The sequence below is a fragment of the Ahaetulla prasina genome, chromosome 1, assembly GCF_028640845.1.
Source record: "Ahaetulla prasina isolate Xishuangbanna chromosome 1, ASM2864084v1, whole genome shotgun sequence".
In the NCBI taxonomy this organism is placed as follows: Eukaryota; Metazoa; Chordata; class Lepidosauria; order Squamata; family Colubridae; genus Ahaetulla; species Ahaetulla prasina.
Genome location: NC_080539.1, coordinates 40,247,511 through 40,264,752, shown reverse-complemented (window position 1 = coordinate 40,264,752; position 17,242 = coordinate 40,247,511). Strand labels below are relative to the sequence as shown.

Genomic DNA, 17,242 nt, shown 5'->3' with positions numbered 1-17,242 from the left:
CAGCGCTGTAGGCAGCTAGTAGACTGGCGCCTCTATTTTTAAAGAAGGTAGACTGATGCATTCCCAAAAAAGGCAAGTAGACCAGTATGGCTCTGCTAGACTGAAGCAAGCCTGGTAGACCGGTATTTTTTCCTGATTAGAAAAAAGAAAATTTTTGGTCAAAAAACTCACAGTGACTCTGAAAGAATCAAACAGAAATGGGGTGGAAACCAGATCTGCTAGAAATGTTTCTCTCAGGCCGACTGAGTCGGAACTGCGCCCAACAGGAAGGAGGAAGGGGCATGGTAAAAAAACTATGACTCAGTCTCTAGGCAGATCCGGCTGTAGCAACCCATGTCTGACTGATGCCTCAGCCTCACTGGAGAAGTGGTGGCTTGCTGGGTGCTGCGCAGGAGGTGTAAGGCAAGGCGCTGCCACCCGAAAACTGTTGCAGCGATCTCTGCTGCCTGGAACCGCCCAAAAACGCAATGCTCTTTCCTTGCCTCTGCACACCCTGTTTTTGGAACTGGGGAAGCAGCGGAGATCTCCAGGTGGTGGAGATCGTGGCAACAGTGTTTTTGGGTGGCAGCGCCTTGCCTTTTGCCCCCTGCGCAGCACCTGCTTTGCCAAGCAAGTCCCGACCTCCGCGCTTCCCCAGGCCGCTCTCGTTATCAATATCTGAATGGTAGTGAGGACGCCACTGATCCTGATGCTGGTAGGCAGAGGCAGAATTCTTTTTTTCTTGTTTTCCTCCCCCAAAATTAAGGTGCGTCTTATACTCCGGTGCATCTCATACACCAAAAAATACGATAAGTCTCATAGAATATTGGGGAGGTGGAATGTGGACAAGCAAAAATGGGTGTAACCTACTTTTCTAAATTAAAATAAACCTTAAAAAGAAAGTTGCTATCAAAACACCAAAAGGCATCCAAACTTCTGCTGAAATAAAGGCTGCACATCCATTACCAAATGTTCATCCCTTGTATGTCAGTTGCCATATTATATAATCATGTACCTTCAATGCTTTCCTCCTACATCCTTCCATCTCTGCAGTTATCTTCATATCAGTCCCAGGTCCTCTCCCTCATGTCAAGCTGACCCTTAAATGCCCACTTTCTTTGTTGGATGCTACTGGTTTTCTGCAGCTGTCCCCCAGCCTAGTGTTTCTCCTTTTCTTAGCAACCTCCGATTCTCCCCTCAGATGTGTCTGGTGGTCTCTTGGTTTCCATGCTGCCATTCCCTTGCTTCCCCCTTCACTAGGACCTGCTATTTGGATCCATCCATTTCTTATTCCCCCTTTCAGTGGTGGGTTTCAAAATTTTTTACTATTGGTTCTGTGGGTGTGATTTGGTGGGCATGGCTTGGTGGGCGTGGCAGGGGAAGGATACTGTAAAATCTCCATTCCCACCCTAATCCAGGGGAAGGTTACTGCAAAATCCCCATTTCCTCCCAATCAGCTGGGACTTGGGAGGCAGAGAATAGATGGAGGTGGGGCCAGTCAGAATTTTACTACCGGTTCTACGAACGACTCAAAATTTCTGCTACCGGCTCTCCAGAACTGGTCAGAACCTGATGAAACCCACCTCTGCCACTTTCCCCCCACTTCAGCCTGCTTTTTTCCCTCATGTTATGTAATTGCATAATAATGATGTGCAGACCTCCATCTTTATTTTTTTGGGGTTCACACAGGGAACAAAAGTTAGATAGTTGCTGGAAGTCAACACTTCATTTGGAATTGCTTTCAGCCCATTAAAGTGATGGACATCATGCTTCCTATTGCTGAATTACAGCAACAATCTGAACTGATTCAGAGCATATTCTAGGTTAGTGGAAACAATATTTTATTAGAGAGTATTAATGATTCTTTTAATTAAAATGTTTAGATAGACATACTTCAATAGATAGTTTTCTAACCATGCTCCCTATATCCTTTTTTCCATTTTACAAGAGAATACGTATTCTGCTACTAAACGACGGTTAGACAATAACCGGCGTGAACTTGTGCATCCCAGTAAAATTAATGACATACACCAGCCACTGATCTGGTTTCTTTGAGCTGTCCTTTAGCTTAAAATAACTTTCAAGACAAAATGAATCCACTAAAAGATGTTCTTTTATTTATTTATTTTTTAGAAAAATGTACATCAAAGAGTTCTTTGTTATGATTTTTAGATAAGAAGCAAGAGAAGTCTTCACATAATACAAAAGAATGCTTTTAACTCGAGGTCCTATTACACTTTTCTTTTGCTAAACACCATACATTTAGAATCACAATTCTGAGTTATAAAACAGATATATCGGTTGATTAAGTTTAATGTCATATTGTAGAAAGCTTTATCAAGAGAAGCTAACTCTTGGACATCAAATTTAAAAATAGAAAAACCAGAACCAAACATGATTTAAAACAAGAAATAATATAATAACAGCTGTTTTTTAGATTGGAAGATTTTAGTATACAAACATGTATCTACTTCTCCCCATCTTTTTGTTGGAGACTTGAACGGTTGCTCCTGTACAAACAATAATACTTATACAAAAAGATTTCTCCAAATGATTTTTTTATTGTTTTGGTTGAGACGCTTAATAATGTTTGGCAAATACTTCTCCTTATGTCCTATTTTTCTTGGAAAAGAAAAAGAAAAACTCGTTAAAATATCAATGAGTGGTATGTTTAAGTAGAAAAGATTTGCCTAGTATCTTTTGCTCAGGAAACACCAAGTGCAAACTATTTCCTTTTTATGCCTATTAATCTTTATGTTTTTTTTAAAAAAACTCCACTATGAGAACAAATAACTCTCTACAGAATTCTTTCTTTTCTTTAATCTTAAGGCACTTTAAAAGAACAACAGCAAGGGATGTATCTAATATACATTACTCAAATGTCCTTAATATGCAGGTTAATATTCAGAGAGTCTATATATTCCACTATAGGGCCCCGAAGGAATACAGTACTTCAAGAATCCCTTGAAGAAGCACTTTACTTTCCCCTATTAGCATGATTTAGAAAAATACGTGATTTCTTCACATATGAAGCAGGAATTTGTCCGTGTAACCCAGTGGTTCCCAACCTTTTTTTGGCCATGCCCCACCTAAGCATCTCTAAAATCCTGATTCCCCCCACCCCCGTGACATATAATTCTTACTTTACTCAAAAAATGAACTCTACTCACAGGGAGGAAGCCTAAAAGGCCATTAACTTGGTTTAAATAAGTTCAAATTGAAACAAGGTTCAAATTGCCCCCATTAAAAATCAAATTGCCCCTCTGTGGGGTGTCAGCCCCATGCTGGGAACCACTAGTGTAAGCCAATATGTATATTGACTGTCATTGGGAGGGTTTCTTTCCTAGTTTTGCTACGTGAGAGAATTGAAAGGTATAGAATCTAGAACCTTGAGCACCAGATGGCTGTATGTGTATATCCATTTATATGTATGTAATACTGACACTGGTAGTTGATTCAGTAGCCATGTAGTAACTACATATAATAGATTCGGAAGAGACATTGGAGTTCTTCTAGTCCAACCCCCTGCTCAAGACCCTATATCATTTCAAATAAATGGTTGTCTAGTTTCTTTTTGAAAGCCTTCAGTGATGGAGGACCCATAACCTCTGAAGGTAAGCTATTCCACCAGTTAATTGCTCTCGCTGTTAGGAAATTTCTCCTTAGTTCTATTTCTTGCTTCTCTCCTTGCTTAGTTCCCAACCCTTGTTTCTTGTCTTGCCTTTTGGTGCTTTGGAAAATAGTTTGAACTCCTCGTTTTTGTAGGAGCCCCTCAAATATTGGAATAATGCTATCATGTCCCCCCAGTCCTTCTTTTTATTAGACTAGGCATATCCAATTTCTGTTCTTTGTACATTTTAGCCCCCTAATCACTTTTGTTGCTCTTCTCTGTACTCTTTTTATGTATTGTGGTGACAGAACTGGGTGCAGTATTCCAAGTGTGCTCTTACAAAGGCTTTGTAAAGCAGTACTAGAACTTCACGTGATCTTGATTCTATCCATTACTGCAATTTAGGATTGCATTGGGTTTTTTTGGACTGCCACCACACCATATTGGCTCATATTTAAGTGGTTGTCCACCAGGAGTCCAAGATCTCTCTTGCAGTTACTGGCATTAAGCCCAAGTTTCAGCTAGTCTATACTCATACAATTGGTTTTTTCTTACATAAGTGTAAAACCTTACTCTTATCTATGTTGAATTTCATTTTGTTGGATAGGGCCCAATATTCAAGTCTGTCAAAAGCTTTTTGGATCTTGAGCTTGTCTTCGGGGGTCTTCGCTATTCCTGTCAGCCTAGTGTTCTCTGCAAATTTGATGAGTTCCCCTTCAATTACCTTGTCTAGATCATTTATGAAGATATTGAAGAGTACTGGACCTAAAATCTTGGGGAACCTCACTGCTTACTTGGGAGACCCCAGTGTTTACTTCCCTCTATGTGGATGTAGTTCCTATCAAGGTCCTATTGAGTTTACTGTCAATGAATAATAAAATGGCCCTTTTTGGTCTGGGCCACTTCGTGAAGAACCTTTGAAGCCCTTTTTCTTAACAGTTGGCTTATTTCATCCTCTTAAAGAGAAAAATACACATATGGATTGATTTTCCTCTGTTAAAATAAATGGAGCTATTGCAAGCAAAGGATTGGCATACTGGATTACGATACCTACTATTTCACTGGATAAAAATGGTACTATTGTAGTACTGGGTTAAATACTTGCACATATGCCCTGAATATCACAACTACCAGAAAACCAGGTTAGTTTCCAAGTTATTTTGAAATTGTATGAAGGCTTTTTAAAAAATTTCATAAACTATATTTATGGTTTAACCCCACAACTCAGCTATGATTGCTGAATGTATGAAAGAGTATGTATATATCAGAAGTAAGATGTTTCTATGAAATTGGAAATTCTGCTTGCTTAGACCCCCACTTAGGTACACAGCTTATTCATGTTCTGATTACAACTTCTAGTAATCACAGCAAAGCAGAAGCTGAGTAAGAATGTAATTTGGCTCATTCCCTCCATGCATTTTTTTCAGAAAAGAGCTGCTATGCTTTAGGATGGCAATGAGTACAAGTTATTGTAAGTATGACAGAGGTGCAGTTTCTCAACAGAAGGTGACAACATCCAGGTTATATTGTGTAATAGCATGATTACAACTACTGATTTCCTTAATAAAGTTTTTTCTTTTAAAAAACACCATGTAAAATCTATAAATAAAATCATAAGTGCTTCATTCAAAAGAAAGCTTCTTTGGTTGCTCTGTGTGCTTGCAAATTACTTAATTTCAGTGACTAAAAAGAGTAAGGTCCCACAATAAGTGTTAACCGCAGTACTGAACTTGACCGATAGTTCATGTTGTTGACAGTCAACAGCTCCAGGTCGATGATATGTTCTCGTGGACCTGTTAATGGCTTGACCAACACAAGCATTGCAGTCACTGAGCTTGTTTGCTGAAAGAAAGAAGGAAAAAAATGTTCATGTACAGCCAATGCACCCCCATGATGCATTGAAAATATATTTCAAGATATGAAAAAATGATTTAGAAAATATATTTCAGACCTCACACAAGTGTGAGTGCAACTTTCTCTTTCCTATTAATTAAAGCAATCACATCCTTTTTTCAGGCTTCAATGTGAAAGAGACCACTGCTTTAGGTCATTTTAATAACTCTAAAATATAGCTTCTTTAATTAATAACAGATATGTTATGGTTGTATGAGATTGGAATCATTTCTTCGAAATCATTGTCAGAGTATATATACTCCTATATAGATATTCAAACACAGAGATATATCCAGTGTATTGTAATGTTTAAGGTGTTAAACTTAGGACTACCAAGGGCAGGTGCCAATCCTCCCTCAGCCATGGAACTTCACTGGGAAACTCTGGGTCAGCCCAGTACAGATGTGATGGAATGTACTCTGGATTCCAAGGAGGAAGGGAGAGCATTCCAGAAGAGTAAGAGGCAACTCAGTTCAGATAGTTTATGTAAGAGAAAGATGGTGAAAACAGCCCTTCCCTAACACCTCCCCGACTATATGCTTGATGTAGCTAGCAGTTTGTTTCAGTTTCGTAAGATTTGTCTATATGTGTGGAGCAATAAAGAAATCTGCTTTAAATAATCACTGTGTGTTTTGATTTCTGAGATCTGACAATAGTTATTTTGTGTAAAAAAAATCAGAAGAACATAAAACGTGAATTATTTCTTCAGTAGTGATCAGATGACACAATGGGGCAAAAGAGTTCTTCATAACAAAGCTGTTGTTTCTAGCCTCTTCAATGCATTATATTTGCAGAGTTCCATCTTTAACACCAAAGAAACTTCAGAAGAACATACAGAATACTTACTCTAAGAAAGAAGTCTCCATTGTCATTTCCAGATTTAATCCGGAAGGTGTTAATTGTATTGGGGATAATTGTGGTTGCCTGAATTTGGAAGATATCAGATGGCACAGTCCTCTCTGAATGGATGCTCATATATTTGTGAACAATGGAATATGGCAGGTCCCGACAAAGAGGATTAGACACTGGACAAATACAGCGACTGTAAAAGAAAGCACAATGATTGAAAAACATACTCATTCCATTGCAAACTGGTGTTCAGTTTGGAACTCTGCTGATAGCTTCTCTTACTTTTCAGATGCAAGCACATAAGGCTCCTGACAAGGATTTCTTGGGTAACAGCGATAGCCCCCATGATAATTAGAACACAACTCATCTTCTCGACATTCATTGCGTGTTTCACATTCATTTATATCTATATTAGGATAAAAAGGAAAAATGGTCTACAATTCTGCTATTTGCAATCTTTGAGCCTGGAGTTATTCATAAACTTAAATCTGCAAATGTCTTTGGAAATTCTCAAACATCCAGGTTACGGTTGTCTCAAAATTGCTTTTCAAAAGGCAACTGGACTTTCTTATTTGTTTGTGTTTTCTTTTACTTTTTATTCCCTATCATTTAGTCAGAACTGAAGAAACTTCTTGGATGGGAAGTGAAATGTTTTTAAGGAAAAAAGAAAGTCCCAGTGCCTTTTGAAAAGCATCTTTGAATCTGCAAAATAATTTAGTAGTTAGAGCTTAATTATTTGTTCCAGTCTGAAACAATCTTCTTAGCCCCTCTTTTGCACATATTGTAGCTTCTGTATGTGGATCATGAAGTACATATAAAAACAAAATAAACCTCAGAGATCTAAGGGTTGCCTCATTCTTTACCTACCATAGTCTATCTCAGAAATGCAAGGCTTCTTATAGTTATTTTTATTTACATCTATCTCTATCATCTATTTTTTATCTACTTTTAAGTGGGATTCCCCAACTAAATAGACATACTGTACTTGATTTCTCCTTGCTTCTTCCCATCCCAGATTTCTGCACTTAGACAAAGAAAAAAATAAGGTTTTCAATATGCTATATGCTGCAGGAGATCAATGGTCTGTGTTTGTTGCACATTTTTGTCAGGCCCAGGCATCTCTTAGGTGAGTTTTATTTTATACAGGGGTGTGAAACTTGTATTGTCACGGCAGCATCACGTGACATATTGTGACTTTTCCCCACTTTGCTAAACCGGACGTGGGTGTTGGCAATGTCTGGTCAAAACCTGTGGGCCACGAGTTTGACAGCCCTGGTTTTATATTACAGAGAACATTTTGTGTTAAGCAAAGATTTATCATTTGTATGATTTGATTTTTTTAAAAATAGTATTAATATTATCATTACTTTTGCAGATATGTGAACTTACCTTGACAGTTTCTTCCTCTGACCAGCTGATATCCATCTGGACACGCGCAGGAGAACCTTCCTGGCTCATTGACACACTGATATTGGCACAGGAAGTTAGAAGCTCTACATTCATCAACATCTGCAAAACAGAGGCATTTTCTAAGCCAGTTATTGAAGGTTCAGCATCTGCTTTTACACTGAACTTGTTCCTTGCCTATTATTTTCATTACTTGGGCTGCAAAATACAAATGGTTCTTACTTCCTTCCTGCTTTCTGACAGTTTTTGGAGGGAAATTGCATCTGCCTGCAAGAATGAGGTGCATGAACAGGAATAGAATCACTACAACCAACTAGAAAGCAAGAAGATTTTAGTGAAAGAATCAGCCTTCTAAAATCTTTTTTTAAAATTGCGAAAGTTTGCCAAAGAATGTGAGCCTAATATATTAGTCTGGTTGACATAATATTTTAAGCCATAATATGGATTGTCTATTTTTTGACATACAGTACTGTGGGAGCTCAGCACAATGTTTGTGGGAAAATCAAAGTGCAGAAGTTACTACTTGCTTCTAACTCATTTTGCTCATGCTATAATTTCTTTGCCATGGAAGAATTATTCTTCCCTAGGAGATAACAAGCAAGATGCGCCAAAATTATATTTCTGAGAATTCTCAACTGGTGATTGCTGGGAATTCTAGAAACTAATTTCAACATGTGTGGAGTTGCCAGATTAGTGTCTCTCTTCCACGCCACTGAAATCATAGCATGAACAAATTAGGTTATAAGACTCCAGTGTGCTTACTTTTGCTTGTGTGTGATAAGAAATATTACTGTTGCCTAAAGAAGGCATTCAAGATTAAAGCTTCTGATTAGGAAGGAGAAGAAATGAACCGGCAAGATGCTTGCTTTGCACATTACTAACAGTGAACACGTTCTACTCAAAAGGTTGCCTCTCATCCCTGTTGTTTGAGAACTTCATCAAGCTGAACAGCTACTCACCATCACAGCTGATTCTATCTGGGCTTAACTCAAAGCCTTGATTGCACTGGCATAAGAAAGAACCAACTATATTGTAGCACAGTTGGGCACAGGGGTTGCCGGTCTCACACTCATTTATGTCTGAGAAGAAAACAAGACAAATGTGGCCTTTTGATCTTTTCTTGAACCATTTTGGAGCATATTCACCATATTCTTTGTTCACTTTGTGAATGCTTGTTCACTTTGATTCAATTTATATGGACAGGGAATGAAACTCTAGTCTCCCAAGTGTGGACTATTTCCCGTCCCCCACTTAGTTTTGCTTCCTTCCCCAAATTAAAATGGCTGGGTATTTTATGCATACAAATAGTGGCTTATATAATTAGAAGTAATTATATAATTAGAAGTAATTATTCTAAGAGTCTGTATGGGACGTGCATAAGAGCACAAGCGTGCCTATCGTTCCTGTTCTATTGTTTCCTATTGTTATATCTGATTAATATAGTTATTACATACTCATACTTATATATATGCTTATATACTGTATAATTATTTCAGGGTTATGCTTATATATACTGTATGACAAAATAAAATAAAAATAAAAAGTAAAGTTGATCCCGGTGCTTTATGGATCTGAATAGTTTTAGCATAGTATTGGGGGGGATTTCCCTGCAGTTTGAGAGTTTCATTGAGTAGTGAATTACTGGCAACAGAAAATAACTAGAGCTCATGAGTGTACATCAGTGGTTTTTCAACACACCCCAATTTTCTTTGATTTCTTGGAGATGAAGCACCAAATATGATACCTAAAGCAATGATGGAGGAACACAAAACCCAAACCTGACTTAGCATGGGTACAAGCCCATAGTCAGGTCTACCTCGTGGTTGGAGAAGAAGCAAACGTTTTTCATTTTCCTCCTTTATTGTGGTGGTAGGCTGTTGACCAACAGTTTTGTTATAATTTTGAGCTCCTTTCATAGGAAAAGTGAGCAAACTCCCCCCCACTTTTTGCCTAGTCCATCACCAGTTTACCCAGTTTTTAGTTGAACGAATGACTTAGATTTGCTCTATCTTAACTCTTCTCGGTCAGGGTCTATATGAAGATTGACATCCCCGCTAAGTAACCACACCAGAAAATGAACACCACAGGAAGACTAAAACTACTTTTATTAAGATTGGATAGCAGATTGAATAACAGAACCTTACAAAGTTCTTGACCTCCTCCTCTCCTTATACATCACTGAATTAAAGAGGCATGTTTCTGAGCTGCTTCCAAATGTTATGCTGTTGTTTGGACTTAAAAAAAATGTTTCAGTTCCTTTTCCCTAGGTAATGATACCTTAATATTTTTTTTGTCAGTCTTCTTCCTTACTCTCTACGAAGGCTGAGATATCATCAGTGGCACTAGCTGGGACTCTTTGGTTTGTAGGTTCTGATAAAATGGCTAAGACACTATGTAGCATACCCTCCTTGCTGGATGCAGACAATCTGGACAATTAAAAACCAGTGTCCAACATTACTTTTTGGGGAAAAGTTATTGAAAGATGGTGGGTGGTGGACTTCAACTCCCAGAATTTTTTGCTGGTTGGGGAATTCTGGGAATTGAAGTCCGCCAGGCTTAAAGTTGCCAAGGTTGTTGTTTTTTTGTTTTATGTTTTACATTTTTATACCCCGCCCTTCTCCGAAGACTCAGGGCGGCTTACAATGTATAAGGCAATAGTCTCATTCTATTTGTATATTTTTTTTTTACAAAGTCAACTTATTGCCCCCCCAACAATCTGGGTCCTCATTTTACCTACCTTGTAAAGGGTGGAAGGCTGAGTCAACCTTGGGCCGGGCTCGAACCTGCAGTAATTGCAGGCTCTGTGTTCTAATAACAGACTTCTCTATTGCCTGAGCTATCCCGGCCCCAAAGCACCATGATAGAAGAGGATTAGCTAGATGCTTTTTAATTAGCACTCACCATGGAGTGGAAATGGCACTGGTTACCCTAAGGATCAATCTTTGTTGGGATTTAGATGCAAGTAGTGTTCTTGTTCTATTCCTTCTGGAGTTTCAATGGCATTGATATTACTGACAATTGTATAATTTTTGCTACCTGCCAGCATTGGGCATTGGAGCAGTGATTTGCGATAGCTCTGTTCTTTTTTTAGTGGGTGCTTTCACACAGTGGTAATAAGAGGAGAAAAGGACAGCCACACAGCTTCTCTCTTGTGTGATATACTGTAGCAGGTATATCTCCCTGTTGTTTAATATCTACACGAAGCTACTGTGGGAGGTCGTAAGTCAGACTGGTTACTGGTATAGTGATTAAGGCAAAAGGCTAGAAAATAGGATGCCATGAGTTCTAGTCCTGCCTTAAGCACAAATCCCTGATTGATTTTGGGCCAGTTACTTTTCAGCCTCTGATAGAAGACAAAGACCAATCACTTCTGAAATATTGCCAAGAAAACTGTAAGAAACTTGTCTAGGCAGCTACCAAGAGTCATCACTGAACGCATAAAAGCACAAAACCCTCTACTTTGTCTGACCTGGCAATCTGTCCAGTGTCAGGAGGTTGGCAGGAACTAGATGGGATGAAACAACCAAAGTTGAATCCAAGCAAATTCCTAATTAGCTTTGGTGGTGTCTCTTGAGGGAGAGGTATTAACACCGAGGAAGTAGATGTGTGACTTGGGAGTTCTTCTGGATTTGCAATTACTGCCAGATAGACAGTTGGGAGTTGTAGTCTGGAAGGTGTTTGCTAAGCTCTGGCTGGGCACTGGTTATTCCCTTTTCTGAAGCATGAAGACCATGTGTAACTCAAGCCCTCACTGTCACAGGCCTAGATTCCTGCAATATGAACTTGAAGACCACTGGAAGCTACAACTGATTCAAATGGAAAAGCTTGCTTAATGGGAAATATTGATTGCTTTGCATTGGTTTCCAACATGCTTTTAAGTGCAATTCAAAGTGCTGGTTTTCACCTATAAGGCCTTAGCAAAATACCTTCAAGGTTGCCTTCTCCAACCAGAATCAACCTTTTCAACGCAATCCTAATGGGAAAATGTCTTAACATACTCATGAAGTATGAAGCAATGTTTTTCACTCATTCATTATGGATCCACCTTCTTAAAATAACATGTGGTGCCTTCCAGAAAGTGGTTAAGAGTGAGTGGTTCCAGAGAGCCTATGAGAGGCTAATTGCATTTTGTATGTAGCTACTGAAGTGCTGCTGAAGTGTTGTTATACTAATATTAACGGAACATCATGTTCATAGTATTTAATAACATTAGGTAGGTGGGTAATTAATCTGAATGTTATGGTGCATTTTAATTGCTTTAATTGCTAGGATTAATTTTTTTAATCTTCATTGTTTATTGTGGCTATTTTATATAGATCTACACAACCCCAAACATGTTATTGCTTTTATTTTAAATCGCATTTTGCATATTATTTGTTATGCTATGGATTTGTGCATACAACCCCAATAAATAGGTGACACATCAATCCTTGGTATTCATTTGTGATGGCTTCTTTTCTACAGTTAAATTTTTGTATCCTTATATCTATTTATCTGTTTCAGTCTAGGTTGCCAAGTTTATGACAAAAACATAACCAAAGCCAAATTGGACACCATTTGTCTGAAATGGTATAATGTTTGAGCAGCGGGTTGGATTAGAACAGAAGTCTCCAACCTTGGCAACTTTAAGACTTCTGGACTTCAGCTTCCAGAATTCCTCAGCCAGCAAAGCTGAAGTCCACAAGTCTTAAAGTTGCCAAGGTTGGAGACAGCTGGAATAGAAGACCTCCAAGGTCCCTTCCAATTCTATTATTCTATTCTACTTCTATATTTGAGCTAAAATAAGGCAGATTTTGAGAATAAGAAGTGCAGATACTATAACTTCTACTTCAAAAAATGTTTTGAAATGAGAATTTGTTGGGATATTTTCAAGAAATATTCTAAATATTTTCATGAAAAATAAAATGGCAGTCTTCTGCTAAATGGGAACCTCAGGTGTACTGGGTATCATCTGCCCCAATTTTACCCAAATTTCTCTATGAGATATGGCATAATTACAAAATTGGGAACTCAAAAATCCATATAATTCTGTCTCGTTTCCTGAGATTTACTAAGATTATTATGAACTCTGAAGGCTAGAAATTGGTCATGATCACTTTTTTAAAAAAACTTTAAGCTGTGACTTGGTTTTTGTAATTAGTTGTCATATCAATAAAGTAAAATAAAAACGTTACTCAAACATTAATTTAATTGCTATTTTAACAGTGATGACTAAGCTGTAATGTAGTTTTAAGTGTTTAAGACATTTGGATTTTAGCCTAAACATATTATTGGATAGTGAAGAAGAATATAATAAAAATTAAACACCTGCTGTCTGGGTTTTTGCCAAACAACCATATAATTTCAAAACCATAAGAATGCAGTAATAATTTTGTTTCATAATTGATGTATATTCATTAGATTTGCATGATCCCTGATCTACATACTTTTTAAACTTACATATGTCATATATACATTTTAGAAATCAAGCCCACTTTTTCACTAACGAACAATTTTTTTGTTAGCTCCCCAAGCTTGGTATATATAATAAAGTTAATGTCCACATAAAGGTTATAGACAATTTCATAAAGAGAATTAAGAAAAGTCCATTTAATTTCTTCCCCAGGTCTGTTTCATGCGTCTTAATAGGTAGATAGTAAAGAAGAACTGCAAGACACAATATTTTGCAGCTGAGGGAGGACTATATATTATTTCTGTTATTTCACTGCTATTTTATTGGAGGACATAAAGCATCGTTAAATAATTTTTTTTCAGAATGAAACTTAACTTTTAACAAAGCAAGTATAGATTTCATTATTAGTATAAGATTTCTTCCTGAGATGATGAACCATGCAACAAGTCAGGTATAAGAATTAAATAATTTATTAGTGATATATACAGGTTATAAGGAAACATGTATTTATCACATTAAGATATAACTTAACATTACACTTCGTTAAATGTTAAATTACGGAAATTATTTATGCTTGTTTGGAGGGAAGGGGAGTAACCTTTTTATATATGTACTTCTTTTTATTTTATTTTTTATTTATTTTTATGTTTTTGTTAGTTATTTATCTCTGTATCTGAAAACATTAATAATTTTAAGTGTTGGCATTTTCATTAAATATTTTAGTTTTAGTTTTTAGACTAGAAAGTAACTTCTACTTAAACAAACATAGTTTTTTTAAAACTATTTTTAATATTAAAAGTTTTAATATTAGTGCTTATAAATATTTAGATGAGCAATATATTTCTATGAAAGTCTTGAGTCATTCCCTGCGATTTCAATTCCAATAATTGCATTTATAACAGGTTCGGACTTGAAATCCAAGCATCTGAATGGAACTGGGATAGAAAAAAGATTTTCTAAAACAACATACCTTATTCAGATATAAAGAAAGCAGACTCCCATGTTACATGTGATTATATCCATTTATTCTTCCATTCAATCTTGGCCAACTCAAGACTGCCTGGACAAATCCCTACAGTTTTCTTGACAAGGTTTTTCAGAAGTGGTTTGCTATTGCTTCCTTTCAGGGGTTCAAAGAAAGTGACTGGCCCAAGGTCACTCAGCTGACTTTGTGCCTGAGGCAGGAGTAGAACTCAGAGTCTCCTGGTTTCTAGCCTAATGCCTTAACCAACTACATCAAACTGGCTCTATATATCCATTATACCCAATCCAAAATACTCCCAATGTTTGACTCTCATACGATGTGACATGGAGCTTCCTAAGCAGCGGTGGATTTCTATTGGTTCACCCCAGATCGGGCAAACCGGTAGCAGCAGTGGTGGTGGGAGGCTCTGCCCATCCGCCCGGACGTCATCACACTCACAGTTCTGAACCGGTAGCGAAGGTAAGTGAACCCCATTACTGTTCCTAAGTATCTTACATTGACTCATAAGTTATGGAATGCCTATAATTATTTTCTAAAGTCATCCATTGATAAGAAAAAGGGCAGTTTAAGACTGAAATGAGCTGAGACAAGTGCTAGACCAAGATATTGTTGTTGTTATTTGCGAAGTCATGTGTGACCCATCATGACCCCATGAACAACTTTCCTCCAGGCCTTCCTGTCCTCTACCATCCCCGGAGACCATTTAAGCTCATGCCAACTGCTTCAGTGACTCCATCCAGCCACATCATTCTCTTCCATCCCCTTCTTTTTTTGTCCTCAATCGTTCCCAGCATTAGACAAAGATACAGGAGGTAATTATACAAGTCTACCTGGTGTTTTGTGCTGAGCAATCTTCTGCCCTCTGTGTTTACCTTTTTTTTGGAATAGGAAAGCCACCTCTTCATTTCTTTAAATGCCCCTCAACAGACTTCCAACGTTTTAAATATACTCATTGCCACCCCTGCCCAATATTGAAGACCTTTGGTTAGCTTGTTCAGAAATAATTCTATGAACTCTGGGAAAATCAATATTACAACACTACTTTGGGTGAAGATATTGGGGGGGGGACGGAAGTGGAGATTTCAGCAATTACTTCTATCATTCTATAACTATTCTTCAATTAGTTCCCTAAAAGTTTGTAACAAAATCAATTAAAATATCCTTAACTGAAAGATATTTGAAACTGAAATAAAAAAATGCACCCTATATGCACAAAGACAGGATCAGAGCAATACTTTAAAACAAATATAAATTTAACAGTCCACACTAATGAAAAGGCTAAGTTAAATCTAAATCACTATTATTGATATAGAGCACCTTTTCTTTTTATTATTATTCTATAAAAAACAAAAATAAAATCACATGCAAGAAGTATTTTGATTGTTGCATTTCTTGAAGCGAGTGGCCATTTTATATGCCACATAACTAGCTATCTTGATTAGATTCCATGTATCTTTCATTTATATAAACAGAAAATATGACATAAAAAAAGATTAAACATGACAATTTCTACAGAAATGTCCCAAAGTGTGCTTACCGGCACATGTGCGGTTGTCAGGTGTTAACTGAAAGCCAGCATTGCAATGACAGTGGTAGGAACCAGGACTGTTCACACACCGATGGTGGCAAAAGGAAGGGAACGTGCATTCATCAATGTCTATGTTGCCATTAGAACAGAAATATTTTAAAAATAATTCCAAAAATGAAGTTACAAAAAAAAAAAAAAAGAATTCCCACATATGATCTTAATATCATAGGAATATATACATGGAGCTGATGAGCAGCAATATCTGCAAACACCCCCTTTTGTGCCCCTCATTTTCCTTTTCGATTTTCTTTTATGTATTTTTCATTAAATCAAAATTTAATAGAAAAGTAGCATATTGCAAAGAAAAATATCAATGTGCAACACCATCTTTAATTTTAAGAATACATTTGGTATTCTCAGTAGAGACTAATTTCCATATAGAGGTAGTCCTCGACTTACAACAGACTTACAAGTTAGAACAGAGGAGCCGTGTCTGTGCAGTGGTTAGAATGCAGTATTACAGGCTAATTCTGCCAACTGCCAGCAGTTCAATTCTCACCGGCTCAAGATTGACTCAGCCTTCCATCCTTCCAAGGTTGGTAAAATGAAGACCCAGATTGTTGGGGGCAATATAATAACCCTATAAATGGCTTAGAGAGGGCTGTAAAGCCCTATGAAATAGTATATAAGTCTAAGTGCTATTGCTGTTTAGTGATTGTTCAAAATTACAACAGCAGTAACAAGTTACTTATGACCGTTGGTCACCCTTAAGACTATTCCAGCATTCTCATGGTCCCGTGATCCAAATTCAGATGCTTGGCAATGGACTCATATTTATGACATTTGCAGTATCGTGGGGTCATATGATCACCTCTTGCGGTCTTCTGACAAGCAAAGTCAACGTGGAAGCCTGATTTACTTAACAACCATATTACTAACTTTACAAGTGCAGGGATTCACTTAACAATTGTAGCAAGAAAGGTTGTAAATTGCGGCAAAGTTCACTTAGCAAATGTCTCACTTAGCAACCGAAATGTTGGGGTCAATTGTGGTCCTAAGTCGAGGACTACCTGTACTCCTTAAAAAAAACCAAAGCCAAAGACTGATACGGAACAGCAGAGTGGTAGTGCTGGTCCGAGACGGCAACAAGGAATTTCCCACTAGGAGGCCTTCCTTTAGCAGCTCTTTAGGGCTAGGTCTGGGATCAATTTGTAAATCTCAGTCAAAACTCACTGTTTGAGCTCTGACTGGATTCTCTTGAAATTTCTCTTGAAATTTGAGCTCTTGAATTTCACTGAATGAAAAAATCATAGGATTTTAAACTCAGAAATTAAAATTATCCCCAAATGTCAAGGTGGTCAGAGAGATGCAGGGCAAAGTATTTGACATACATGCTTCATAGTGTGTGAGACAGCATATAAATCACCTATTTTTGAATTGGAAACGCGTCTGGGTCTGTCATTTACAAAATCCGTGTGCTGGCTTAGAAGCTACCCTCTTATGTGCAAGCATAAACATGTAGAGTCCACATGACTGCTTTAATTATTTGAAAATAGGTACTTGTACATGCTTCTACATGTTGAACTTTATTTTTTTCAA

The 17,242-nt window shown here is 37.5% G+C and overlaps 1 protein-coding gene across 6 annotated transcripts in view; it reads right to left on the bottom strand.

The window, feature by feature from the left end:
- Positions 1-2,074: 2,074 nt before the first annotated feature.
- EFEMP1 (EGF containing fibulin extracellular matrix protein 1) overlaps positions 2,075-17,242 on the bottom strand; it is a 57,898-nt gene continuing 42,730 nt past the window's right edge. For 5 of the 6 annotated variants that reach the window (XM_058164904.1, XM_058164905.1, XM_058164907.1 and 2 more), the window contains 6 exons: positions 15,653-15,772; positions 8,698-8,817; positions 7,721-7,840; positions 6,614-6,737; positions 6,329-6,524; positions 2,075-5,431 (listed from right to left, as the gene is read on the bottom strand). In XM_058164904.1, coding sequence (XP_058020887.1) covers positions 5,273-5,431; positions 6,329-6,524; positions 6,614-6,737; positions 7,721-7,840; positions 8,698-8,817; positions 15,653-15,772 — 839 coding nt within the window. In that variant the 3' untranslated portion in view covers positions 2,075-5,272. The remainder of the gene's footprint in view (positions 5,432-6,328; positions 6,525-6,613; positions 6,738-7,720; positions 7,841-8,697; positions 8,818-15,652; positions 15,773-17,242) is intronic. The other variant, XM_058164906.1, reaches the window with a different exon arrangement.